We start from the raw sequence: 25957 nt of genomic DNA, 5'->3' as shown, positions 1-25957 counted from the left end.
GCGCCATAGCTAACATGCCAGTATGCTCGGGATGGGGCGGGAGTGGCAACACTGGACGCATGGCAGGGCTAAAACCCAGATGGGATGCCATTCTATAGCAGGGTATCACAGACTCACACACATTAAATTTAGAGTAGCCAATACACCTACAGGCATGTTTCTGTACATAAACCAGAGAACCTCCAAGAAACCCAGACAGACACTGGGAGAACATGTGAAATGCCACACAGACATTAACCCAAGCTTGAGATCAAGTCCAGGACTCTAGAGCTGTTGAGCCACTCAAAAACTACAAACTGCTCCTTTAAAATTGTTGAGAGCTGGTCCAGGTTTGGTAGGAAAAATGGGCTCAGACTGTGGTGCAGAGGATTTGCAGTGGGGAGATTAAAGCAGAGACTTTAGATATTTCTATAATACACCTTAATATGTGTCACTGAAGAAAGATATTCATTAATTAAAAGCAACAGTTCCCAATACCATTTCTTGAGAATCTGCAAAGTTTCTGTTCTAACTGCTTTAACAATATTTGATAGGTATTTGCACAGGCTAGTTAGTGTATCAGCATAGATCAAGTCCAAAAAAAGTCCAAAACTTTACAGTGCGTAAAGTTCTACAATCAGGCAATTGTATCACATTAATTGCTGCTTTCATGGAAAAGTAGTTTACAATAGTATATTGTAAAAGATGTTACTAGTCAACTGGAGGGAGACAAAAGCTTTATTTGAGTGCAATCATGAACAACATGACGGTCTTCCCCTCTTGTCATTTAAAAAGCTTAAACCCTCAGCCAACAATATCTGTGTACACAAATGTCTATCAAGAACCCCAAATTAAAAGAAGTACATGGTCATGTCCTACATGGTTCAAAAGTGGGGAAAAACCTATAAAAGGAATAAAGTTGAAAAATAATTTATATGGGATAAAGAAACTTCAAGTAATAAAATTGAACTGAAACACAAAATTCAGCCTTAGAGAGCACTGAGGATGACCGCACTCATTTGCAGGATTGATATTTTGCCGCTCTTCATGAAAAAAGTAGGTGATAAAGTCATTTCTATCAAATCCAGAAATACCTGAGTATCTGAGCACACAGGAAAATAAATGGCAAAGATGACTGCAGGATATTAAAAGGTAGATACTGGATGAGATGTTAGAATTTTATACCACATAAGAGTGGTTCAGTAAAAAAAAAAAAAAGTGACTCTTACCTACAATAAGCCAAATATTCTTCCAGAAAATATACAGTTAATAGAACATTATAATTCTGCCTCCCCCTCCAAAAGAATCCCAAATTTAAGTTCAAAGCCCAAACAGTATCAAACCACAAATATGCAGTTTTCCCCCCCTCTCTACACATATAATGCAGGGGGAAAAAAAACATACTGTTATTGTTCAGTACAGATCTGGTGCCTGCAGAAAAGCTACTAGAGTTGTAAACAACATTATGAACCCATTTGGCTGGACATTTAGGCTGGAAAACAGTTCATGCTAATTGAACAAATGAATATTAAATAAAAGTATGGACATACATTCACTCTGAAATAACCAAACTTTACATATGTCACTAATTCCTAACCAACAAAGAGAGTGTTGTACAAAAAGCAACAGAATCTGAGAGTTGATTTTGCATCTAGGATAAATGTGTGCATCTTCAGTGTAAGACAACGTCACACAAAACTCCTGATACCATGCTTCAAAAACAAAATTCAGATCATATTCAGACTTTTGTGTAACGCCCGTTTTCATTCATGGTGGACCAAAATTGTATCAAAATAAAAGTTATGTGGTTTTGGCCTTATAATTAGTCTTAGGAAGTCAACTGGAACACAGCTCAGAGGTAAGTGGCATAAAAACAAAATATGGTGAAATAATCTCAATCCAAGTCTGGGAGAAATTTTAGAGAGGTGTTTCAACTTAGAGGTTCATTTCAGCAGTCTAGACTTGACTTTTCAATCAGTTGTATACTGCATACTGAATCAAAAACACTGACACACACACACACATACATTTTACACTAATTTCTTGGCTTCAAAGAAGCTCTTAAGATGTCTCATCTGCCAGAAACCGATAGCCACCAGGATCAGCGTTTGGACAATAGACCACCACAGGACTCTCTGGTTGGTGCTCTCACTGGTCTGTCTGAAGCGTTCTTCACGGTACTGAAAAAGGAGGACAGGACATTATTACATCGTTTATACAGTACATATACACACACAGAGGTGTATAAGTGATACCCAGTTTTTCACATCAGTGACATCTAGAGATGGGTGATGTGATATTTGTTTAGTACTCCAAAATATCTCTATCTGTTTTCAGAATAAAATTTTAAAATGTTATTTTTCTTAAATTAAATATGAACCCTTCCACTATGCCCCCTGGATACACTGGAAATAAAACCCAGTGGTAGAAATGCCAGCACTTTCTGTACGGTTTGTGAATTCTAGCTCTGACAGTTCCTCAGCCTCAGTTACATTATTCAAGTTCCTAATTGGTCTTAACTAGAAATATGCATGGGATGTTTTGTTTGTTTTGTTTTAATCCATTTCACAAGTCATTAAATGTTTCTTGTATCTGCCTGCAATAATAAACTTAGCTGGTTCTACTTTCCAAAATAAATACAAACTAGTAGCCTAATTAAAAGCACCACAACCCTGACCAGGCAATAACTAAAGACTGAATGAATGCTGTGAATGCACACAACACATCTTTCTTTGTCCCAGAGAGCTTCATATTACTGCTTACACATGTCCACATGAAAGTAAATACCTTTTTGTTGGTACAACAGGATCCCTGTCCCAACTGGCTTTCTTTAAAGGGGGGAGGGGAAAAAAAATCAAATAATGCACCTCCTATTTGTATCTGCATTTCAATCTGTTTACAACACCTTTTCTTTTCTGAATAATTTCTTTGTATTTGGTTACAGTCCTAGTATAAATGGTAAAAGGGTCCCAATTATTAGATGTACTACAAAGGAGTGGTAAAACAGTACTCCATTAAAAATACATCAAAACTATGGCTTCATTGTTTTTTAATGTTTATTCAAAAGTCCCAAGAAAATGAGGAAAAAGGTTAAAACTTTCAACTACATGTTAATCTGAGGACACCTACAATGGCTTTGACTTGTGATAAAGGTACAGATGATCTCAGAAAAGCACACCGTGACGTACCATATTACGTGATTGATATTTTATGGTCTTCTATAGTCATGCTACATCACAAGATAAAGACCTGATTTATAGAGAGGCGTTTCAACTTCATTTCAGCAGACTAGACTTGACTTTTCAATCAGCTGTATACTGCACACTGAATCATTTTACACTAATTTCTTAAGATCTCTTAAGTCTCATCTGCTAGAAACCGACAGCCACCAGGATCAGCGTCTGGACAACAGACCACCACAGGACTCTGGCTGGTGCTCTCACTGGTCTGTCTTGCCACATCACAAGATGAAGCCTTGATTTATACTTCAGAGTCTGGGGATCTGCGAGAGCGTGCAAGTGCCGTGTGCTACTGTGTGCACAGGTGTCTACCAACATGCATGACATGAATGTATGCATTAGGGGGTGGTGCATCATGTACAAAGCTTGAATGTACTGAAGAAAAAAATAAAAAATGAAGTCTGGCGTTTGACTGTAATATGGAGAATAGGTAGGAAATGAAGTAACTGATTTTATAGAATTGTTTACACTGTTTACAGGATCTTTTATGGTAACATTAGCCTAAAATTTGTTTCAAATTACATTATATCGCTAACAAAAAAAGCTGTGTGTGCAGAACAGACTGTAACTGCAGGCTTTAGCAGGACAAGACAAACTACTATATATATTTATTATCTGATGTATTTAAGGTTTGTGAATTTGTGGCAATGTTCATCTACATTAATAGATGATGCCACAAACTAACTGCTACCAAAGCTCTTTTTAGTATACTCCATTTCACACTCCTTCCTCATTCAAACTTAATGGCACTTTCACCAGGCAAATATTATTTGCATTCAGTCTCCATGCTGCAATAGAAACTGGTCCAGATCATATGTTCATTAAAAAATAATGATGCTCTTTAACAGTATTTAAATGACATGATTTTATTTTGGAGAATTGGACCAGCAAATATCATAGATAAGACTTCACTGTCTAATCAATTGGTGTTTGCTTAATAGCAGCACTGCAAATTCGATTACCTGTTGTTGCGTTTTTTTGAGGTGTGCACTGTGGCTCCTCTGAATGCTTATTTACAAACCCTCTCTCTGTGTCAGGTCACCAATTCTCTCACATACAGCCGTACAAATCGGCTTTTATGCAGATGAAGGATTACACTTACTCTCTGATAGTTCTGCTCCTTCTGTATCTGATCAACCTGCTCCACCAGCTGGCGCACTCTCAGCTGCAGCTCGGTCAGCTTGTCTTTCGCAGCGATCTCAGCATAGTTGTTTGCGTGTTCGCCCACTTGGATGTCCAGATGAACTCTCTACAGCGAGGACGCAAAGTGTGACACACACACATATATATATATATATATATATATATAACTGCACTACAATCCAGACACCATACAGTCTATGGACATGAGCCATTAATCTTTTTGACCATAAGAACCATGGTTCAACTCACAAGCATTCCACCAGCAAACAGAGAAAATTTGGAGGAGTTGGAGTGCAAACAGATCTGGTGTTCTCCGGGTGTGTGGGAGGTGAAGGTGAACCGGCCTTCTGACCCATACTGACGAGACAGAATCACCTAAATCACATGGGGGAAAAAAAAATACACATCTGAGTGTGAGCTTTTGAATTACTGAGATAATTTCGCATGCCTGCTACTTAGGCTGTTGGATGAAAACTGACCTTCTCATCAGGGTCTTTAACTTCCACGAACATCCCGAGCCCCGGCGTGGCAGGCAGGTACGATTCTGACTGCTTGTCATACAGCTGCGTTCGGTAGTTTCCTGGATTTGCACAGTTGGGAAAGGTTAAAAAGTATTTGGCTTTCAATATGCATCTTCTGATCCATATATATTTAGTTGTAGCGAGGAGAGCTTCATTACTGCTAAAAGACACTTTGCAGCTACAGGATGTGGTTTCACAACAGTTGAAGCTGAAATCATTTAACAGAAAGTCTGTTATGTTTAAAACGCACTGGTGTGTATATAGTGTATTATACTGAAGTAGATTTAAAAGAATTGTGCTTTGATCTTTCTAACAAAAACTAATCAGTTTTAGTTCTGGACAGTGAAAAAAAAAAACCCAGATCTGGTATTAGTAATTGAGTATTTTCCATTTTCGAAAACATTTCAAGAGAAATCTACAACCTGGGCATGTTTTGACTATGATATTCTACTGTACAGACAATATGCTTGTATAATAGTCAATGCTTTGTATTTTTCAACCATGTGACAATATACATTCCACCTCACAGTCACATACTGGACAAACAGACAACTCAAAAGTATAAAAACACAATATGGCAGTTCTGTAGTGGAGCTGCCGTATCCTCAAGTCCTAGTTGAGTCTAAGACATCTCACCCCTGTGCTCTCAAGTCTAAAAGCTCCTAAACTGTTACTCAGGTGAAGTGTAAGTTGAGTCCTGAATGGGGTACTGGAGTGAGGGTGGAGTAACGTTCTCCAGCACTGAAGATGGAATTGTTTACATAGCATATTTACATTTCAGAGTGTGCAAACATCAGTAAAAACACAAGTCCAACTTAAAGTCTTGTATACTCAAATCCCAAGTCATGATCATTGGGATGCAACTGGGCACTAAATCTCTGGTATGATTTTCATATGGCCTTGCCTTCAAAACAGTGTGATCCAAGAATAATTACTAATTATAAACAAAATCTTATCATTCTTAAAGAATCGACCAAGCATCATACTTATCGCATCAATCGCTTTTCGATTTCTAGATTAGTTGCATCTGGAACATGCCTTCTCTTAGACTATAGTACAAAAATGAGAAAGAAAAACCTCAACAGAAAAATGTTAATTTCACACTTTTTGACCACTCATGTCACCACATTATCTGATACTTCTAGCAACTGTGACGAATGCTTTAAGCTCCGCCCACTTGGCGCAGTCACGTGTCATACACCACTGAAAAACTTGTTTTCTCATATTCATGTCATTTTCCTTTATAAACCTTATAAACCTCTAAACCACACTCACTACAGTGGAAACGTTACAGCACATTGTTAAAGCACATCTGGGTTTTTTTTTGTTTGTTTTGTTTTTAGTTCTGAAATTTTACCAGTTTATTTCTATCTGTGATGAGAAAAATATTACAAAGAAGTTTCTGCACTGAAAAAAGCATAAAATAATTGCATAATAGTGCATGGTATTTGTTTGGTAAGAAGAAGAAGCAATAAAGAAATGCTTTTACAACTAATTTTCTGTTATGGTTTTTTCCTCAGTAGCGTCTTCACTGTGAAAAATACTGTAATCTAACAACATGAAAAGACTAGACTTTTGCCTTTATTAAGTATGCTAACTGATGCATATTTAATGCATATAGATGATGCCTCGTTTGTATTAGTAAATAAACACTTGTAAGAACATCAGCAATCAACTGGCAAACAATGTTTTTTTTCGCCTTAATAGATAGAAACAGTGTTGAATAAATTTCTTTGGGTTTCTCTAAAAATAAACAATAAAAGACAGGCGCTCAGTCACAATCACTCTGTTACAAACGCTAACATATGTGCCTTGTTAATAACAGTATTCCTAATGGCATGTGTGAGCATCATTATTTTTGGGGTGAAGCACCTGCTACGCTTTCCAAAGCAGCCTCTCAGCTCAGAGTCTGCCAGTCACCTCACACCGCTAACTAGCCTAGCATAGCTGTCGCAGCGAGCGTGTTTGCATCACCGAGTTAAAAGCCCCCAAAATCCAAACTTAGATCGAAACCTAGAATATATATCGATACTATAAACACCTAAGTGCTGAAATGCTAAGTTATTTATCTAACGAGCCAGTGCCGGTAGCCGTCCAGCTAACCTGGGAGGCTACAGGCTAACCTTTTAGCATTTAGCTAGCCGTCTTCCTGACCCGGAAAACTTTCATTTGACATACTGACCGATTATCATGGTTTCATCCGGAATTTCTTCAATGAAGCATTTCTTTTCAGTCTCGCCGATGTGAAAGTACAGTGCAGAGACGAGACTGCAGCAAACATTCAGAAACAAAAATGTGCCTAGCATTAACTGCATTTTCAACACCATCATGTAGCCACTGCTGAGGAAGCGCGCACTGAGTCTGCGCAGAGCCACCAGTGCCACGTAAACGTTCGCAGGCTGTCGACCAATCACAGGCAGTGGTCAGGCTTCCTCTGACCAATTGCAGCAGCTTCCGGTCTCACCGTCGCTAATAAGTGGCTAGACCTCGGAAACTGACGTGACAGACTTAAAAAAATGAAGTTATATTTATTGTCATTAAATGTAATGAATAAAAAATTTATCCACATTATTTGTGAAAACAATGTTACAAATTCCAACCAGTACTGGAAGAACTTCTTTATTTACCATCCAGTTCTTGTACAATTCTTGCCCTTTGTATTTCACAGACATTGGTAGGGAACAGCTCCATGGCCTATCAGTGCATTATACCCAGCTTGCAACATGCACTGTTACATTCACAAGATTCCCATCATACACGTTTAAGTCATTTCTAGTTGACAATTAAGCCTCAGTGTTTTATTCTATTCTGCAAATTGTGCTCTGTCCTTATATATGTATTGAACTAAGCCATTTATATTAAAGCAAATGCAGATCATTTCATAGATTTATGCAGCCAATAATACTTAGCATTTGCAACTGCCTATAAAAAGATAACACTGCTGGAGCTGAAGAAAAAAACCACCCTAAACCAGGGCTGTCCAATCTTATTCGCAAAGGGCCAGTGTGAGTCCAGGTTTTCATTCCAGTCAAGCAGAAGCCGTACCTGATTCCACCTGTTTAATCAGTTGGGCTTGGCTTTCAGTAGACTCAGGTGTGGCTTCCGCTTGGCTGGAATGAAAACCTGCACCCACATTGACTCTTTGCAGATAAGACTGGACACCCCTGCCCTAAACAGTCATGACAGAGGGTTGGTAAACTGGACAGAAATCAGCTTAACTTTGACTTAACGTGTTTTTCAACAACCTTTTTCATTTCTTTTGCTTTTTCCTAAAAGGCAGTTTGCAGTAACAAATATATTATGAATCTTGGTGTGGTGTGTGGTTTTTTAAGGACAAAATGGCTGTAGCTTTCAACTGGGATACAATCCATAGTTTCTCAAATCTAAACCCACTGGGTTAACCCCAAACCATATTCAACCCTTAAAGTTTACCATAATCCCCTTCAAAACCCAAATAGGAAGTAACTGATGAAAACATACCCTGATGGAAACTCACAAGTGCACCTAAAGAAACAACTGTTTTTGGTTTTAAATCTAAAAGCACTACAATCATGGATATGATTTACACATATTTAAGACAGATCAAACTAGTAAACAGATCAGAGTGGTAAGTGTAGATTAAACAGTTTAGATAAAATGTAGTCACATCACACTGTCTCCACATTGATTTATATAGTGCGGTGGTTTTTAAACATGAAATGTGTGATCTGGTGTACATTGCATGAGTCGAAACCACTGCTGCTACCCATCCCCCCCTTCATTTAATTCACTTCAATATGTCGACATTTGTCCAAATAAAAAAAAAAATTCACATTAACCTTTCCCATCCACATTCTTTTGAGTTCATAGAAATTGTCCTGTTTAGACTGATGTCTAGTAAAACCTCCTGTTTCTCTCTTGTTGTTTCTGAAAGACCACTGCTCCCACAACAGCACAAACAACAATCCCGAGAAGCGCGCACAGGAGAAGCAGGAAGACCTTCCAGCCGGTAAGAGGTGTACTCCGGAAATTACCAGTTGGATCATCAATGTTGTCTGTATCACAAGAAAGCAAAAAAATATTATAGATTTGAAATCAAGAAGTATACTTCACTATGAAATATTTAAATAATAGTTTACAAAACATGATGCCATGAAGATATGCTTTCATTTGTAATATATTCATCAGTAACGATAATAGTAACCTTTATATCACAATGCTATTGCATTCTCAAATCTGATTGGCCAGAAGTTGATTAATTTCCTATATGAATGGTTACATGAGGTTGATTAATTTTCTCAAATTAAAAAAAAAAATCTGCTTTTATTCAACAAATAAAAAGCTAGCACTGATATGGTGGAGCTTTCTGCAAGTAAACAGTTATTTAATATTCTTGGAAGGTGTTTCCAGGGTGAGCGCTTTCTAAATGCCAGAGGTGAAGCTCCACCACCACGGTTAAGCCCTCAGGAAGGAGGACTTGCGCTTTACCGTTTCTCAGTAACAAGCTGTACTTTTCTGTTGTCTTATTAACATTAAGAGAAACTGAGAGAACAAGCTGCTATATAAATGGATAAAAAGTATGACGTTAATTAATTAATTGATAAAAATGTAATCCTCCGTACATTGCTATATATATATATATATATATATATATATATATATATATCAACTTCAATAATCAAAACAGCATGCCCTGTCTTCTTCTATTCCTTACATATTCAGCACCTTTCAAAAGATTAAACTGCAGCTCAAAGTACTTTATAGCACGTAAAAAATATTCTAAAAAGAACTAAACAGAACAATAATTAAATAAAATTTATCATAAGTACACAGCATCAAAAGCAATGAAAACTATTTTTCAGTGAGTGGCCAGTTGTACTCCACTCTTATAGCAACTGCTAGTGTACCTTTGGGAGACTTGAGCAGACTGACACTGGGCTCAATCTTAGTCCAGTCTTGGCTGTCCTCCTCAGGAGTGTGTTCTACCATCAGCTGGTACATTTTCATAGAGATGATATCATGGTTGTCTGCAGTAAAAAACAGACATACAGTATTAGGAATAATTAACACTATATATACAGTATGAAGTATGTGGACACCCATATGTGGTTTTTCCCCCAAACTGTTCCCACAAATTTAGAAGCACATAATTGTATAGAATGTCTCTGTATACTGTAGTATATCAGTTTTCGTTCACTGGAACGAAGAAGCCCAAACCTGTTCCAGCATGACAATGGCCCTGTGCACAAAGCGAGATGCATGAAGACATGGTTTGTCAAGGCTGGAGTGGAAGAACTCGTGTAGCCTGTACAGAACCCTGACTCCAACCCCACTGAACACCTGTGGGATGAACTGGGATGCCGACTGCACCCCAGTCCTCCTCGTCCGACATCAGTCCTCAACCTCACTAATGCTCTTGTGGTTGAATGGATACAAATCCCCACAAACAAAATCTAGTGGAAAACCTTCCCAGAAGAGTGGAGGTTATTACAACAGCAAAAGGGGCCTAAATCTGGAATGGGATGTTCATATGGGTATGATTGGTCAGGTGTCCACATACTTTTGGCAATATAGTGTATCTCTATGGGAACCAGGATTACCTGAGAGATCGCCTGTGGCTGCAGACGCTCCAAAATAGTAGCCGGTAGGGAGGCGGACGCCCCCGATATCAATACACTCTTTCCACTCATTCTTGTCATCGACATCAACCATAATCTACAGAGCAAAGGGTAGATAAACAAGGACAGATCAAGGAATTCCTGTGTTCAATAATTATAGTCTGAAGTAAAGCAAATGCAATTACATGTGTGTATTAAGGGCAAACAGCGAATGGAGTAAACCACAATGCACACAGACACCTCTGCACACTAACAGTCTGATTTTTATCCTTAAAAAAAAGACATAAAATTAAAGGTGCATTAGATAAGATTAGTCTTTTTTTCAACAGGTTTGTAAGGGTTAAGTGGGTTTGACATTTGAATGATTCCTGCCCATGTTCATGAAGCTCCACCCCCAGGTTCTACAATGGCCTGTAGAGTGTCTATAAAATGACTGACAGGAGGTGTAACCGAACACAAACAAGCTTCCGGACCGGACGACCTTATACACTTTTGCTAAGGCCACGGCTTCATGTTCTACATATCTTGCAGGTTATTTATCAACTATTGCACCTTTAAAGCATAGTTTTTATTAACAAGCTGATAAGGTTATGTGCATGTCAAATTTGCATTGGATATAAACACCTCAAAATGAAATGACTTGACTCAAACTTCTTGTAACAAAAACAAATCACTTCACACATCTTCATAATCATATGGAATCATAAAGCAAATTTCTTTACAATGTAAAATAAAAAAATACATCATAAGTATAATTCTTTGCTCTGTACTAGAATGTTTTTGTATTCAAGGATTTTGAAAAAATCAATAGTATTGAAGAGTGTATAATGGGATTCTTACTGTGAGTCTGCCTTTGGAGTACCGAATAGCAAGATATGTGTCGTGGTCTTTGTTCCTGAGTTCAGCTGAGCAGCCCCCCAGTTCTGTAGAGCGGCCATCGTTTCCATGATCATATGACAGTGAGCCATTACTCACCATTGCAGAAATGTAGGGAAAGGAACGCTAGGAGATTACAGGGCAAGTGGTCATCACATCCACAATTTTTTTACAGAGATTGTTAATGCAGTACCAGATAATGCATGCATATACAGTTTCTGAGCAAACAATCGTTCCTATTTTGGAGATTATTCATGACAAGGACACAAAAAATAAAGGTCGGCATTTATAAACAGCAATCAAATGAAGTAACTTTGCATTCTGTTCAGTTTCATATTTTGCATAACATTTGTAAAAATGATGCGAATGTCAGAAAATGAAACGTATCTTATACAATTCAACTCATCGACTAAATCATTCGTATCATTTGTACAAATTTGTTTAGGTGTATCCTTGATATATATATATATACACAAAAAAATTAAATCATGCTATGATGCTGGCAACAAATTACGGCATGTGGAATTACAACTGTTTACACGTGAAATACTTAAAGCCAAAAGCACATGAATCTCAACAAAAGCCATATTAAAGGGACAGTTCAGGATTTAAGACATTGTGGTGTTTTTTTTCCCTGTGTTTCAACTGCACAGCTTAAACTGATGTTTCATCTGAAGCTGAAGTTCATATCTTTTTTTTTTAATAGTGTATAGGATAAATGCGTAGTGGCATTGATGCCAGCTTAGCCCACTGAAATGTTATTTTTTCTAACAATTTTTCATCTAATAAATCAAAACTTTAGAGTCACATGAGATTACGAATAAAATTCCATTTTTGCACTCACACTTGTGTCATTTTTGGCTATGAACTCCTTGCCTGGGAGTTCAAACTGTAACTTTTCATGCTAATTCATTTCAATCAATATTCATCAACTTTTTTTTTTCTGGTGAATTTAAGAACATAATGAAAATAACCAATGTTCCATGGACTGAGCAGAAAACTAAGGCTTAAAGTATTTTCCCAAACTATCCATTTAATCGCTACTCAAGTTGTGGAAAAGAACAAAACCAAGAGATGGAATTTCATGATCAGTTAAACATTCCCACAAATGGATATTGTTTCACCAACAAAGACCAAGCAACAAAAAAAAAAAAAGCTATAAAAGCGATGTACACATATATATTGATATATTGTTGTTCTTTTAACTCACATAGGAAGCCTCATCGTTTGGGTATGTGTCTATAAATACGGCCAAGCCATGGAAGTTGTCATTGCTGCCAGGGCCTGCTGGGAAAAAATCACCTGTGAGTAAAGCACACTTACATCCATGCCGTGGAGGTCATTGCGGAAAGTATCCACAAAAACAGCCAGGCCTACAAAATGGTCCTGGTTTCCAAAGACTGGTCCTAAATGAAGGTGGAAATATGACAAAAACACAATCAACTGGAGAAAAAACTCTCACACAAAAATGATCTGCAGGTGAATATACTGGTCTATAAACAGATCATACTCATTTCACTGTGTTCTCTAAAGAATATTATAATATTTGATACTTTTAACAAAAATTAAAACACATAAAGCAAACATTATTCATTAGTTAAACAAGCAAAAAAAAAAAAAAAAAAAAAAAAAACTCCCCTGCTTTAAGTCAACCTCGCTGCCAAGTTCTTTACACACCTACCAGGATGTGATCGCTCTTTTGTGTACCAAATTGCAATGCCATCCCCATGCAGATTCTTCTTCCCTGATCCGTGAACTTTAAACTGCACATGCATCTCCCAGTCTTTCAAGTAACAAGGCTGCAAAGAAAAGAGTAGACTGTAAGATTTAAGACATCAGACAGTAGAGACATAATATATTTATGCAGTGTCAGTAAAAAGGATATTTACTTTTCTTGGGATGGGAAAATACTATGTAATACACTGTTTTCTGTATTTTTACTTTTGCTCAAGTCTGTCTCAGTGACTTTCATTAGATTTGACAATTCACTTTAGTGTATGGAAAAGTACAAATTTAAAGGAAAACTCCACCCTGAAACTATTTAAATAGGTTTATATTGAAATATCTGTGATGTGATCAGTGAGTCCTAATTTGTTGGTTGATGCTGTGTTTTTGTTATGTCTGCCTCTCTGATGTCATGGGGGAACAGTGCTAGTGCAGTGCTAGTGCAGTTACTATGATATTAAATAGGAGAAAAAAATTTCAACAAGCCAGCAATCTAATGAGAAATCCAGTGTACAAGTAGCTGAGACAGCAAACGTGAAACTCAAAGTTCCAGGATGCAACGCAGCTATACGACACAGATATTCTGAGTGATGGCAAAGGCTCGACTCAGCTAGTTAGTGATCTACAAGATGGCAATCATGATGGCTTTGACATCAGTATTAGCAAGAAATTTGCAGCTTTGAAACCTGATCTGCCTGAGATAAGGAGGTGTGACAACAGGACAGACTAAATGACTAAAGCAATGCTGTACCGCTCTCTTTAGTTAGAAATGAAGAAAGGGCTAAATCCCACTGGCATCAGAAGGTGGACAACACCATATCTTGGACACTACTGAAGATCACATGTGCTTCTGATGCTGATGAGATGCTGGGAACCCTGACTCTTTCTGCTCTCCGGACCTGCCTGGCCCATCCTAATGGTCTACTTCTGCTTGGATCTGCCTTCAGCTGAGAATCACTCCCTGCTGTTGAGGATTGCCATGAGATTGCTCTGGATGGTACGACACAGATACCCTAAAGATTGCTATGGATATTTTCCCTTGGATAGCCTAAAGATTCCACATCTAAAAACAGTCTATGCCCAGGTCTCACTCATTGTTTGATGGATAGCTTCACTTGGAAACTATAGATTAAAGCTAAAAACGTGTACTGAAGATCCTCTCAACAGACGATGGGTTCCCCATTTTGTCTGGTTCCTTTCAGGGTTTCTTCCTTATGTCATATCAAGGAGTGTTTTTTTTTCTTGACATGTCACCTCTGGCTTGCTCATTAGAGATCCAAATCTATATTTGGGATTTCTGTAAAGCTGCTTTGTGGCAAAGTCCATAGTTACAAGCGCTATATAAATAAAACTGAACTGAAAATTGAACGTTAGTTATAAAGATTAAAATGCAAGTCGTCAGGGTGAATTTTTCCTTTAAGCTCTTGATATATAAAACATAGCAAAAACAGAACAACACAGTATAAAAGGACACACTTCAAATTTACATGATCATGGTTCCATTTACTACAAACATAAACACTTTTTTACTGACTGGAAAAAAGGAGTAAAGTCTAACCCTAAGTCAAAAACCAAAATGGACAGTGACGTCACTCACCACTGTGTTCCAGATGGAACCTTGCTTGCTACGTTCGTCAGGCGTCAGGCGTACATACTGGCTTGTAACTAAAGTACTCCCCCAAAAATCCCACTGACTCGAAGCACTTGTTCCAACACCTGAATAGAAAAAGCACATAATCTCAAAAAGTCACTTTGTTACATTGTGATCACAAAGCTATGCTGCCCTTGTCTGAGCTTTTTTAGTTGGCTTTAAAGTAACATGCAAAAAAGCATTCAAATACAATGTACAATGTAGCCACAATGGCTGCTAGCGTGATGGCCTGAAGGAGGTTTCTAGCAAAGTACTTCTTCAAATTCTTGCAATTACTTATGGAAGGACTATACACATTCAGTGGTTCTCACCACTTTTTTATTTTTGTTTTGTAATGAATGCTCACTTTTTAGTGATCTTAGTCTTGTCCTTTCTGAGCTTAACATAACTGATTTTTAGGGCGTAGAGTGACAAAGACCTTCCACTGGACATGATTTCTTGTTTACAACGTAAGCAGTTTAACATGAGCGAATTGCAAACACAGTCAGTGATTAGTTCATGGCTGTAAACACATCAGTTTGAAGTGGTTGTTTTGAGTTGCAGTCACATTACCACTTTTGTCTTTAAACATTTTTTAATGTTAAATGTTTTTGTCATCAACTTTCTAATAAGCCACATCAAATACAATGAAAGTATGTGAAAATGCTTTCCTTTCTCTATGATATGCCTTCAGGTAAATAATTTACATAAACACACGTGATTGGATAAGCCACAGCAGAGGATCTGCTAAGCGCTGTCAACTTACCGACTTTGTCACTAGATTTGATGACTTTTTAGACATCTTTAGCTACTTTTTTTTTCTCTTCAAAATATGTATATAGAAAAGAGCTCAGCGACAAATGTATTGGCTTTCTGAACAGACATTGTGACTGCCCTGTACTCGATAAGGCTCTCCAGCTCACATCACAGCTGCTGGTTACATGAGCTGAGAGGGCAGCTTCGGTCAACTTACCACCAGTGTGGAAAGCCTGACTGAGCTACAACGGAAATAAAGGAACAGAACAGGAATAAATATATTTTCCTATAAAAGCACACCCTGCTGTTTTTATTCCTTATTTATTTTATTCAATTTTAAATCCATCCATCCTCTGTACTGTTTATCCTACACAGGGTCAGGAGGAAGCCTGGAGCCTATCCCAGGGGACTCAGGGCAGAGGGTGGGGACGCCCTGGACAGGGTGCCAACCCATTGCAGGACTCACATTCACACACTGTGGACAACTTGGAGCAGCCAATCAGCCTGTAACGCATGTTTTTGGACTGGGGGAGGAAACCGGAGTACCCTGTGGAAACCCCTGAGGCACAGGAAGAAAATACAGGCTATGCGCACACAGGGCAGAGGCAGGGATCGAACCCCTTACCCCAGGGGTGCAAGGCAAGCGTGCTAACCACTAAACCACCCTACACGAGCATTACGACACAGTGACTACGCAAATTAGTCTGGCTCATGATGTTATCTGGCGACTTCTAACGACTATATGACGATGTTGTAGCTACTTCCCCCTGAAAACAGGTGGCAGCACTAACGTTTTTTTTTTTTTTTTTAACGCTTTTATACGTTCTTCTACAATATTTCTTCTTTAATGCTCGAGTGCTCGGGGAGATCCTCTGAAATACTTTGCAGGATGAGGTGTCAGGTTAACTGCAGTCTAAATACACATACTACAAGAACAGAAATGAGTAATCAAAAAACAAAAAAACAAAAAACAAAACACTGTTATAACGTAGACCTTAAAATGTGAGCCATAAGAACACAAGCGTTTTGTGAAGAAAGGCTCTAACGCAGTTTGCAGATATACAGCACTGTACAGATCTCCAGTATGTTTCTGAGGGAAATATTAGCTAGCGTTAGTTATGTATCGTTAGCTTTGTCAGCTCTGTTTAAGACACAAGTTAGCTATATAACTTTTTTTTTAAACCATCAACTATCCTCAAACCATGATGTAGTTATCCACCAACTTGCAAAAGTAGCATGTAGTTGGTTAACTCTGCCAAGGTTAGCTCCTGAAGAAGTTTCTCGACTAGCCAGCTAACTCACCTTGGTATGGCTTTATGAGTGAATGCTCCCGCTTCAGGTGTTCAGCGTTACCGTCTGTTATATCTGAGCACACTGAAGAAAAATGCAGTAGCCACAACAGTAGGAATATTTTGCAAACGCCTTGGTGAGGGTAGCTGAAAAGAGATGACAGTTGCCTATCTGGAGCCATTTTCACGAGCTATTTTCTTCCTTGAAACCTCAACTTCCGGTTTCCGACAAGAAACAAGTGCTTTTTATTGACTGATCCGAGGGCAGCCAATCACAGCTATACAACACAACGGGCACGTCCTGATCCACACACTGCTGCAATAAACACTACACTCAAATATAAACCTGCAAGATACATCTTTTTGTATGCGGTTTAATACGGAACTAGACATTAATTCAGGAATAAAAATGCAACTGGTTTAAGAACCGGATCATTCTGTTTGAAACAATGACACCACTGGAAGCATGTTGTGTTAACACTTTACTTGTGAATAATTGGAACATACGTCTGAACAAGTCCCGCAGAAATTCAGGTTTCATGACAAGAAAAATGAACACATGTAAGCAGATCATTAAAAAAAATGTACAACAAGCTAATAAAATATATACATTACAGAGAAGTTAATCATGACCAAATGTTGCCCAGAGTAAAGGCATGTACAGATACATTCCAAGTTACAGCAAGTCACAAGGACAAATGTAAATGGTGCATGAATGCCAAAGTCTATTATATAAGAGCTTTACAATTCTTCTTTCCTCCTGCTGCAATACTCTACAAGATCATCCGTGAGAGCTTGAGCAAAATCAGAATTCCAGTCTCTCTGGAAAATCTTCTGTAGCTGGTTCTGCACTGTTTGCTGGCCCTTTTCCACCACAGATCCTGTCTGATTCACCACAAACCCAACTCCAGCTGTCTGGGTGAAATAATTTTCAGACCAGTTGGAAGTTCCTGCAAACGCAAACAAAATTACCAACCAGATTAGAGTTGACCTTTTTTGGAAAGAAAAGAAAAGAAAAGAGTGGTTAAAATAGTCAGATATACTGCCAGAAAACCCTGAGTTTCAATTATACCAACACAACAGCGGTTAAAGCAAAGCAAGTAAGCTCACCAATGTAGACAACACGATCTGTTACCATGTACTTGGCATGGTTGACATGGGCAAAAGGGATCTGATGTTGCGCCGGTGTATGAGGAACCTGAAAAACTTTCTGGAAAATGCACAAAAGAACTTAAATGAGGTCAACATCCTGCTAAAAAGCTAGGTTAGGAAACATTTAAAACACAACTAGGAAATATTTGACATACAACATGAATGTTGCATCGGAGTGGTGTCTTGCTGAGTACTGATAAAGACTGCAGGAAGATGAACATGGCTTCAGGAGAGTGGCTCCAGCAGCTGACCAGCAGATTCACCTCCACCTTTCGGGCACATGCAGCCTCCCGCAGCGCTGAATCGATGGCAGGCCAGAACCTAATACAATATAGTGGACAGAATAAAGAGAAAATTTTTAGAAGAATAAATTTGTACACTAGCTTAAACTTTTATGCACTCATCACATAGAATAATCCCACACTTTATTTGCTATAATTAATAAAAATCTTTTTTTATTAAAAAAAGTTATTTAAAAAGTTTTTAAATCACTGATCCTCTATAAAAGAAGGTTACCTTATTTCAGGGGTGAACTGAGACATGGGAAGATAGTCCATCACAGACACATAGATAAATTTATTGGCATCGGCAATTACAGAGAGGATAGCTGAGAGATCATCTGTCCTTCCGTAAGTGGATAACTGAGGTGGAGCGCTCTTAAAGGGAAAAAAAGAAAAAAAGAAAAAAAAAACAATAGGCAAGGTAAGGTTTGCTAATTTACATACTGCCTAGCTGTGCTGTTATAGGAAAATAATCTATGATGGGGTGTTTCCTATAACCACACATCTCAACGTCTTTTATTCCTCTTATACCACAGCAACTTGCCAATGATTACATGTTTTATTAATTAAAGAACACCATGTCATGCTTTTTGACCGTCTATAGTTACATTTTAACGTTGTGGAATGTCCACAGGTCAGGTTAGCTGTTATGACGACTTACTTACGTTATGACTTACATCATTTCCTTGTTGGCCTCTCTTTTTTTTTGTCTTGAAGTTAATAAGACAAAAAAAACAAAAACAAAAAAACAGAACGCACAAAGTCCTTTGTCCTGATGACTTTCTAGTGGTGGAATACTTGTTTACTATTATGATGCCTGACACTGGATACTCCTTTCATGAATGTTAAATAAATGTCTGCTTACAGAAAACAGCAGTGTTAAAATGATTGTTTTTCTTTGTTAAATAACAACACGTTTTTAATCCAATATTAGTCTTAGATTATGTTGCGCATCTGCCATACAAGTGGCTGCAAATCACACGCTTATATTAATGCGCAAAATTGCAGACACTACTGTCACTGATGTACTGTTATTTAAAATTAGATAACGATTTCTGATCAATCAGAATTGATATTTCAACAGCGCTGTGGTATAAAGGCACTTTACCTTCACCAGCTGTTCATAGAATTGTTCCATGTTCACAGTCAACAAGTTCATGCATTACATTCACTTCAAAGATAAGTCTTTGAAGTGTATGGATACCGTTGGATATCACAGATTGAGAAATCACATAAAACGTGTCAGTGAAGACCAAAGAATGACTGAAATTGTCAGTGGATTACAACACTGTATGTGTGAAATGTTGTGAGTAATGTGGTAACAGTATTTTGAAATAAAGAAGTGACTCAAGACCACATTTTGAGACAGAGAAAAATGACATGTTATACTGTGTACGGTTACGACATCCATTTGATACACTTGTGAGAGCAAGGCCATGGAACTCACAGACAGATAGACACGTGCAGGAACACCGTTGAATTTAACAGTTAATGGGTACTTAATGCTGGAGAGGGCGGAGAATCGGCCAGGCCAGTAGGGAGGTAAGGAACTATTTTTCTGTGCACCGAGTTCCCAGTAGACGCCAAATATCCGTGACGCATCCTGTGCCAAACAGCTGCAGTCCTCCACAGAAACACCAACCTCCTTTACCTGCAAAACGTTTCAGTGGAAGGAATAAAATACTGACTTATTGCGGCGCCTTAATAAAGTTCAAGGTGAAAGGCTTTCCTAATTGTATGATTTATGTAGAATGGAAACGCCCCACGTCTTCTTGCCACCACAACCCCATGCCTTGGGTCCACTTTGCTGATTATGCCATGCTATTACCCATGGTGCACTGCACTGAGAAAATATATTCATGTTGTATAAACCTCAGGCTGACTCAAATTTCAAAAAGGGGACTTCTAGGTAGTTGTTGGTAAACTAGTTTGTGTTTGTCAGAGATAGACATGCATGGGATTTCAATCTCATTCTTGTTATGCATTTTTTTTTTTCACAAAAACATAGTAGCCAAATATATCAAAATATACATGAAAAAATAGGATTAAACTTAAAAAAAGTCAATTCAGAATTTCATTAAATAAAACTTGAATGCCATTGCAGATCACAAAGATTAACAAGCAAGCCAGTCAGTAAGTGAGTTAGCCTTCATGATGTATTGCTCTGATTGTGATTTTTAACATCACAAATCATATACAAATTGTTATTTATTGTGAAAATTATATTAATATGGCATAGTGTAGTGTATTATAGTATATTCCGTATAAAGCATGTTTTGTTTACATGGTACTTTCTGGGTTTCTGAGCAGCCTGTTTTCATCATTTAGGTTAACAAAACAGACTGTCTGGTGTTGACATTCAGAATGCCAGATGTTGATATTTTCAGAAATACCTGGGTTAGCGAGCGCCAGTCCATGTTTGCGCTTCCTACATACATGTGCTTCTTGTCCACAACCCAAAGCTTTGTGTGGACGACACCTCCAGTGATGTTTTTAAGGTCAACCTCTCTGATCTCTGCACCTGAATGCAAAAAGCAAAGGATAAGACACTTTGCTCCTGTGAAAATTCTTAAGACAGTAAAAGGTAGTCAAATCTACCTGTTCCTGTTAGCTCATCCGTGTCTGATCTGTACGTCTGAGGGGCGTTAACGGTAACCTTTAAATTCACGCCTCTAGATTCAAGCTGCTTCAGGTGATCTAACAGTACTTTACCCTGAAATAGCAAATAAATTAGTTTAGCATGTGCCTTAAGAGTAAGAACTGATGTGCTTAGTAAGAAGGCAGATGACTTTCCGAGCCTGAAGAGTGTGTCATGAAGGATACTTTCCTGGTGGAAAATATTGGTTGTTGCATGCAAACTCACACACATCAAAGCTGTTTTACCTGCATTGCACTGGGATCAGTCAGGCCAAGATCCGAGTCTGTGAGCGTGAGGTAGAAAGCAGCAATGTTGACTGAGCTGTTAGCTCGGTTCAGCAGGTTGGTCCAGGTATGTGTGATGCTCTGCAGGTGTGGGGAGCCAGAGGGGAAGAGCATTCCTTCAGGGATACTCTCAGTAAGAGTCAGCCTGGTGGGTACGGTTCAAAACATATTTGAGTGTCTTGTAAAGATTTTAGCATTCTGTCAGTTTAATATAAAAAAAATATATATTTTATATATGTATGTATATATATATAAATATATATATATATATATATATATATATATATATATATATATATATATATATATTTATAGGCCCAGACAATAAAAAAAATTCTCTCACCTACAATCAGAGCTGCATTCCTCTTGGGGCAACCAGAAACCTTCAAGCCAGTGCAGTTCCAGCTGCACCATGAGGTGGGACACGGATCTAGGGACCCCATAGAGCCAGATGTGTTGACCGAATCCACCCAGGAGCAACAGGAGAGATGGGAAGAAACAGAAGAAAGCAAAGCTCCTTCCTCTTGTCTACCAAACGCACAATAAAAAATAAAACTTCATGAAAGACGCATTAACTTCATGAAACACACGTTACAGACGTCACCCAGTCAGTCATTTGGTTCTTTTTTTAAATTATTAAAAATTATTAATCTTTACACCACAGCACTGTTGAACTCTCAAATCTGGTGTTGATTAATTTTCTTTAACAGTCCAGCTTTGACAATGATTTTGGCTGTAAATTAAAGCACATGTTTATACTAATACATTATTACTTCTACAGTAAAAGCTTATTTACAGGCACTTAATAGTACTGAGGCACAGATGCTCCATATGCCTAATAATAAACTTTTTTTTTTTTAAGTATTGTTATTTAACAAAGAAAAATGCATAATCAATGGAAGGCGTCTCCAGTCTCAGTGCCTTGTAACAATCATGATGGGGCAGTCTTCAGAACAGAAGACTTTAAGCCTTTTGGTTACTCAGTAACATTTTTTTGTCTTAACTTCAAGAGTGGGAAAAAAAGAGAGGCTTGTTAGGGAATGACTGCTGTTTATAGCTGCTATAACGTAAATGATAATGGGAGCTAACTTTTCTCAGAGACATTCCACAACAATAAATATAACTATAAATGGGGCCATTGTGTAATAAATAAAAAAATGTAATTGTTGACAAATTGCTGTGGTGTAAGAGGAATGAAACACTTCAGCACATGCTGTCATTGTAACAAATAGTTTATATCGTACCCTTGAAGATGTGCTGTTTGTTTGTTCTGCCTGTCTTGAATGGACCGTTTTACTCCTAGCAGGGATATCTACATCATTTTGCTTCAAAATTGTTTCAGAAGACACTTCCCCGGGAAGCTTTTCAGTGTCTTTTAATGCTGAACACTGCTCCTGGGCATCCTCCATGATTGATGCTGATGGCATTTCTTTTACAAGCCACTCCTCCAATTCATCTCCATTACCCTGTATGACTTTGCTGAATTTTTGGTTAAGATTATCTGGAATAACAGTATCTGATTCTTGCTCGTCTTTCGACTGAAACTCTGTACTTGCATCTTGAGACTCTGCAGGTGGTTCTGAGGCTGAATCTGTGTCATGGGACACTGTCTCTACTCTAAGACTAGGTCGGTGAAGTGATTCCTCAAGACTCTCTGAGTCATTTGCTTCAGGAGAGTGGTTTCCTTTAAGTGAAAGTGATGTAGCCTCTGAGGTTTCAGATAGGATGGGATCTGGCATACCGGCAACAGAGAGATCATCAGTGCTGTGAGTGTGTATGCGAGTTGACAGAATAGGCAAGGCTGTCTCTCGGTCACCAGACACTGGCAATTTTGTTCGCAAAGTCTCCCCAGAGCTGATCCCTCTCTCTTTCATTTGGCATTCTCGACTGGATCCCTCTGGCTTCGATGGCAGCTGTGACTCTGCAGTTTGGGTGGTGATTCGCTTGCGAGCCAGCGAGCTTTGGAAAGTGGGGATACGAGAAGAAGGTTTTCCAGCTTTTCGTGATTCCTCCCCCTCCATCTTCTTTTCAGACATGCCCTTATCATCATCCTCCTCCTTTACAATCTGATGTGCAGATGCCCCAATATCGATATCTTCAGTCTCCTATAATGATAATCCAAAGACAGGTTTATAGTAGCGTCTATTTACAGGTCTGGCTCATTTCATTTGGTAGGATGCCAAATGAATCACTGAAAGTATGAAGACTGGAAGACTGACATGCATCGGACCACACCTTTAAATTTTAATGCATGAAAGAGCAGCATAGCAAAATGAGAATAAAGAAAAAGAACCAACAGAAACTGAGACGAAACAGCTAACAGTGCACTTTACTCCCAGATCACACAGATGCTTAAGATCTGGTTAGGATAGCTAGCTAGCTAACGGCTTTCAAACAGAATGAGCTACATACCTAAGACATTAATATTCGGTGCAGTCGTAATAAAATTAGCTAACAAGATTAGCTAGATGCACAGAGCTAAAAATAATGTTAACTTACCATTATCTGAGACAATAATTGTTAACTCTATCTAAGCTAGCTAACCAAACAGGTTTTCTATCGATTAATACTAATCTATAACAAGGTTCAGGTTGTGAATTAAAAGCTTAGCCGATTAGCTTTTGTATATCTAAGGTACTAAGAGCTAACGTAGCTAGCAAGAAAGCTATATTAGGAAACAAGCTGCTCTCCGCGTCTCTCTCTCTCTCTCTCTCTCTGCTACGTGGCTGTGGTTCAGAAGAGAGAGAGAGAGAGAGAGAGAGAGAAAACCTCGCCTACTTTCCCCAAGCTCACTTAAACACCCACCTCTGTAAAACTGTAAATATGTCTGAGTCGCGCTGAGCGCCGCAGTGTAGTGTGTGTTTGTGTGAGAGCTGACCGCCGTCCCATCTCACTCAAATCATCAACTAACCACGCTCTGAACAACTAACACACTTATAATCTTTCGAAAAACAAATATGTAAATAAACACGCTGCTACACCGTGGAGGTGCAGTGATCAGAACCCAAGAGACTGTGTTGATTTTTAAATCGAGGGATGAACCGCAAAACGGCTCTGCTGAACTGAATGTAAACAGATGATGAGCCAAATCGAAGCAGCCGCGGTTTCCGGTTCTCCCTCTCCATTGGTGCTGTGACTGAGGGACTGACTGGCACCCTGCAGTCCACCTCTCCTCTCATCTCCTCTCATCTCCTCTAGAGGGAGACATACAGCCCACTCCAGTTTATTTATTTACTTACACACACACACATTTGCTCTGCCTTTTTATTTTCAATTAAATTTAATTAAGGGTATTACATAGTCATTCTGTAACTGAGTAAAACATACATACATGGTCATTCTGTAACTGAGTAAAACATACATACATAGTCATTCTGTAACTGAGTAAAACATACATACATAGTCATTCTGTAACTGAGTAAAACATACATACATGGTCATTCTGTAACTGAGTAAAACATACATACATGGTCATTCTGTAACTGAGTAAAACATACACACATAGTCATTCTGTAACTGAGTAAAACATACACACATAGTCATTCTGTAACTGAGTAAAACATACATACATGGTCATTCTGTAACTGAGTAAAACATACACACATAGTCATTCTGTAACTGAGTAAAACATACATACATGGTCATTCTGTAACTGAGTAAAACATACACACATAGTCATTCTGTAACTGAGTAAAACATACACACATAGTCATTCTGTAACTGAGTAAAACATACACACATAGTCATTCTGTAACTGAGTAAAACATACATACATGGTCATTCTGTAACTGAGTAAAACATACACACATAGTCATTCTGTAACTGAGTAAAACATACATACATAGTCATTCTGTAACTGAGTAAAACATACATACATGGTCATTCTGTAACTGAGTAAAACATACATACATAGTCATTCTGTAACTGAGTAAAACATACATACATGGTCATTCTGTAACTGAGTAAAACATACATACATGGTCATTCTGTAACTGAGTAAAACATACACACATAGTCATTCTGTAACTGAGTAAAACATACATACATGGTCATTCTGTAACTGAGTAAAACATACACACATAGTCATTCTGTAACTGAGTAAAACATACACACATAGTCATTCTGTAACTGAGTAAAACATACACACATGGTCATTCTGTAACTGAGTAAAACATACACACATAGTCATTCTGTAACTGAGTAAAACATACACACATAGTCATTCTGTAACTGAGTAAAACATACACACATAGTCATTCTGTAACTGAGTAAAACATACATAGTCATTCTGTAACATACATGTTTTTCCTGTATCTAAGAAAATCCTGCAAAATGCTCTTTCTCCTACAGCAATTCAGGAAAATTAAATACATTAAGATGATCATGGTGTCCACTGTAACAGACATTTATAAGTGAGCTGTTATTTTAACTCACAAATATTTAAACTGCTCTCAGACCTCACTATCTAATTCCTGCTATGTGAAAAAAAACAGTATAATAATATTATAGCAAAAACAACAATATATAAACAATATTTAACTTACTTTTACTGTTTCTATAAAATGAAACTTACTATAGTTTTGCAACTGAAAACATTTTTGCAGGCAGGAAGAAGAAATGATCAAATTGGGAAACTTTCTAAAGCCCAGGATGTCCTCTGCTATGTGCAGCAGGAAGTCACAGGCTAACTCACATGAGTGAAAAGAGAGATGCAAGAACAAAATGTCCACTACAGAGGACACCAGTGAACACACACACACACACACACACAGAGAGAGAGAGAGAGAGAGAGAGAGAGAGAGAGAGAGAGAGATTTGATTTATTTATTTTTTTTACAATGCTTTATT

The 25957-nt window shown here is 38.1% G+C and overlaps 3 protein-coding genes across 6 annotated transcripts; all 3 read right to left on the bottom strand.

Annotated features, from left to right (window-relative positions):
- Positions 1-699: 699 nt before the first annotated feature.
- tmed9 (transmembrane p24 trafficking protein 9) lies at positions 700-7258 on the bottom strand. The gene is made up of 5 exons (XM_026918413.3): positions 7065-7258; positions 4841-4941; positions 4611-4736; positions 4321-4467; positions 700-2159 (listed from the first exon to the last, which is right to left on the bottom strand). Exons 1-5 carry the CDS (start codon positions 7210-7212, stop codon positions 2010-2012), a joined length of 672 nt encoding a protein of 223 aa, XP_026774214.1. The 5' UTR covers positions 7213-7258; the 3' UTR covers positions 700-2009.
- A 227-nt stretch (positions 7259-7485) lies between these two features.
- Positions 7486-16998, bottom strand: lman2 (lectin, mannose-binding 2). Of its 3 annotated transcripts, none has more exons than XM_026917761.3 (8): positions 16769-16998; positions 14678-14796; positions 13037-13154; positions 12566-12642; positions 11320-11481; positions 10462-10576; positions 9769-9888; positions 7486-8916 (listed from the first exon to the last, which is right to left on the bottom strand). In XM_026917761.3, the coding sequence occupies exons 1-8, from the start codon at positions 16935-16937 to the stop codon at positions 8756-8758; spliced, it is 1041 nt and encodes a 346-aa protein (XP_026773562.1). In that variant the 5' UTR covers positions 16938-16998; the 3' UTR covers positions 7486-8755. The 3 variants fall into 3 exon arrangements, with proteins under 3 accessions (XP_026773562.1, XP_026773563.1, XP_026773561.1); XM_026917762.3 differs by having other exon boundaries at positions 12566-12639; XM_026917760.3 differs by lacking the exon at positions 12566-12642 and adding an exon at positions 12679-12761 and having other exon boundaries at positions 16769-16996.
- A 221-nt stretch (positions 16999-17219) lies between these two features.
- Positions 17220-24268, bottom strand: pld7 (phospholipase D family, member 7). 2 transcript variants are annotated; one of them, XM_026917758.3, is made up of 11 exons: positions 23916-24268; positions 22355-23215; positions 21454-21638; positions 21072-21255; positions 20787-20901; positions 20582-20709; positions 19636-19839; positions 18424-18563; positions 18063-18228; positions 17866-17965; positions 17220-17705 (listed from the first exon to the last, which is right to left on the bottom strand). In XM_026917758.3, the coding sequence occupies exons 1-11, from the start codon at positions 23997-23999 to the stop codon at positions 17497-17499; spliced, it is 2376 nt and encodes a 791-aa protein (XP_026773559.3). In that variant the 5' UTR covers positions 24000-24268; the 3' UTR covers positions 17220-17496. The 2 variants fall into 2 exon arrangements, with proteins under 2 accessions (XP_026773559.3, XP_026773560.3); XM_026917759.3 differs by lacking the exon at positions 23916-24268 and adding an exon at positions 23610-23855.
- Positions 24269-25957: the final 1689 nt, after the last annotated feature.

The sequence above is a fragment of the Pangasianodon hypophthalmus genome, chromosome 7 (genome assembly GCF_027358585.1).
Source record: "Pangasianodon hypophthalmus isolate fPanHyp1 chromosome 7, fPanHyp1.pri, whole genome shotgun sequence".
Classification (NCBI taxonomy): domain Eukaryota; kingdom Metazoa; phylum Chordata; class Actinopteri; order Siluriformes; family Pangasiidae; genus Pangasianodon; species Pangasianodon hypophthalmus.
Note: the sequence above shows the minus strand (reverse complement) of the source record. Positions and strands in the feature narration are given on the sequence as shown.

Bases quoted from the DNA above. Each gene is read 5' to 3' on its own strand.
- pld7 (XM_026917758.3), bottom strand. From the start codon at position 23,999: ATGGGACGGCGGTCAGCTCTCACACAAACACACACTACACTGCGGCGC. The intron at 23,216-23,915 runs GTGGGTGTTTAA...TTATCATTATAG, and splicing joins ATATTTACAGTTTTACAGAG to GAGACTGAAGATATCGATAT. The intron at 18,229-18,423 runs GTAACCTTCTTT...ATATTGTATTAG, and splicing joins CAGTTCACCCCTGAAATAAG to GTTCTGGCCTGCCATCGATT.
- tmed9 (XM_026918413.3), bottom strand. From the start codon at position 7,212: ATGATGGTGTTGAAAATGCAGTTAATGCTAGGCACATTTTTGTTTCTG. The intron at 4,737-4,840 runs GTCAGTTTTCAT...CATGTGATTTAG, and splicing joins TTAAAGACCCTGATGAGAAG to GTGATTCTGTCTCGTCAGTA. The intron at 2,160-4,320 runs GTAAGTGTAATC...CTCCTTTTTCAG, and splicing joins AGGAGCAGAACTATCAGAGA to TACCGTGAAGAACGCTTCAG.
- lman2 (XM_026917760.3), bottom strand. From the start codon at position 16,937: ATGGCTCCAGATAGGCAACTGTCATCTCTTTTCAGCTACCCTCACCAA. The intron at 14,797-16,768 runs GTGAGTTAGCTG...TTTTCTATTCAG, and splicing joins ACTCATAAAGCCATACCAAG to GTGTTGGAACAAGTGCTTCG. The intron at 12,762-13,036 runs GTAGGTGTGTAA...ACCTTCATTTAG, and splicing joins AAAAGAGCGATCACATCCTG to GACCAGTCTTTGGAAACCAG.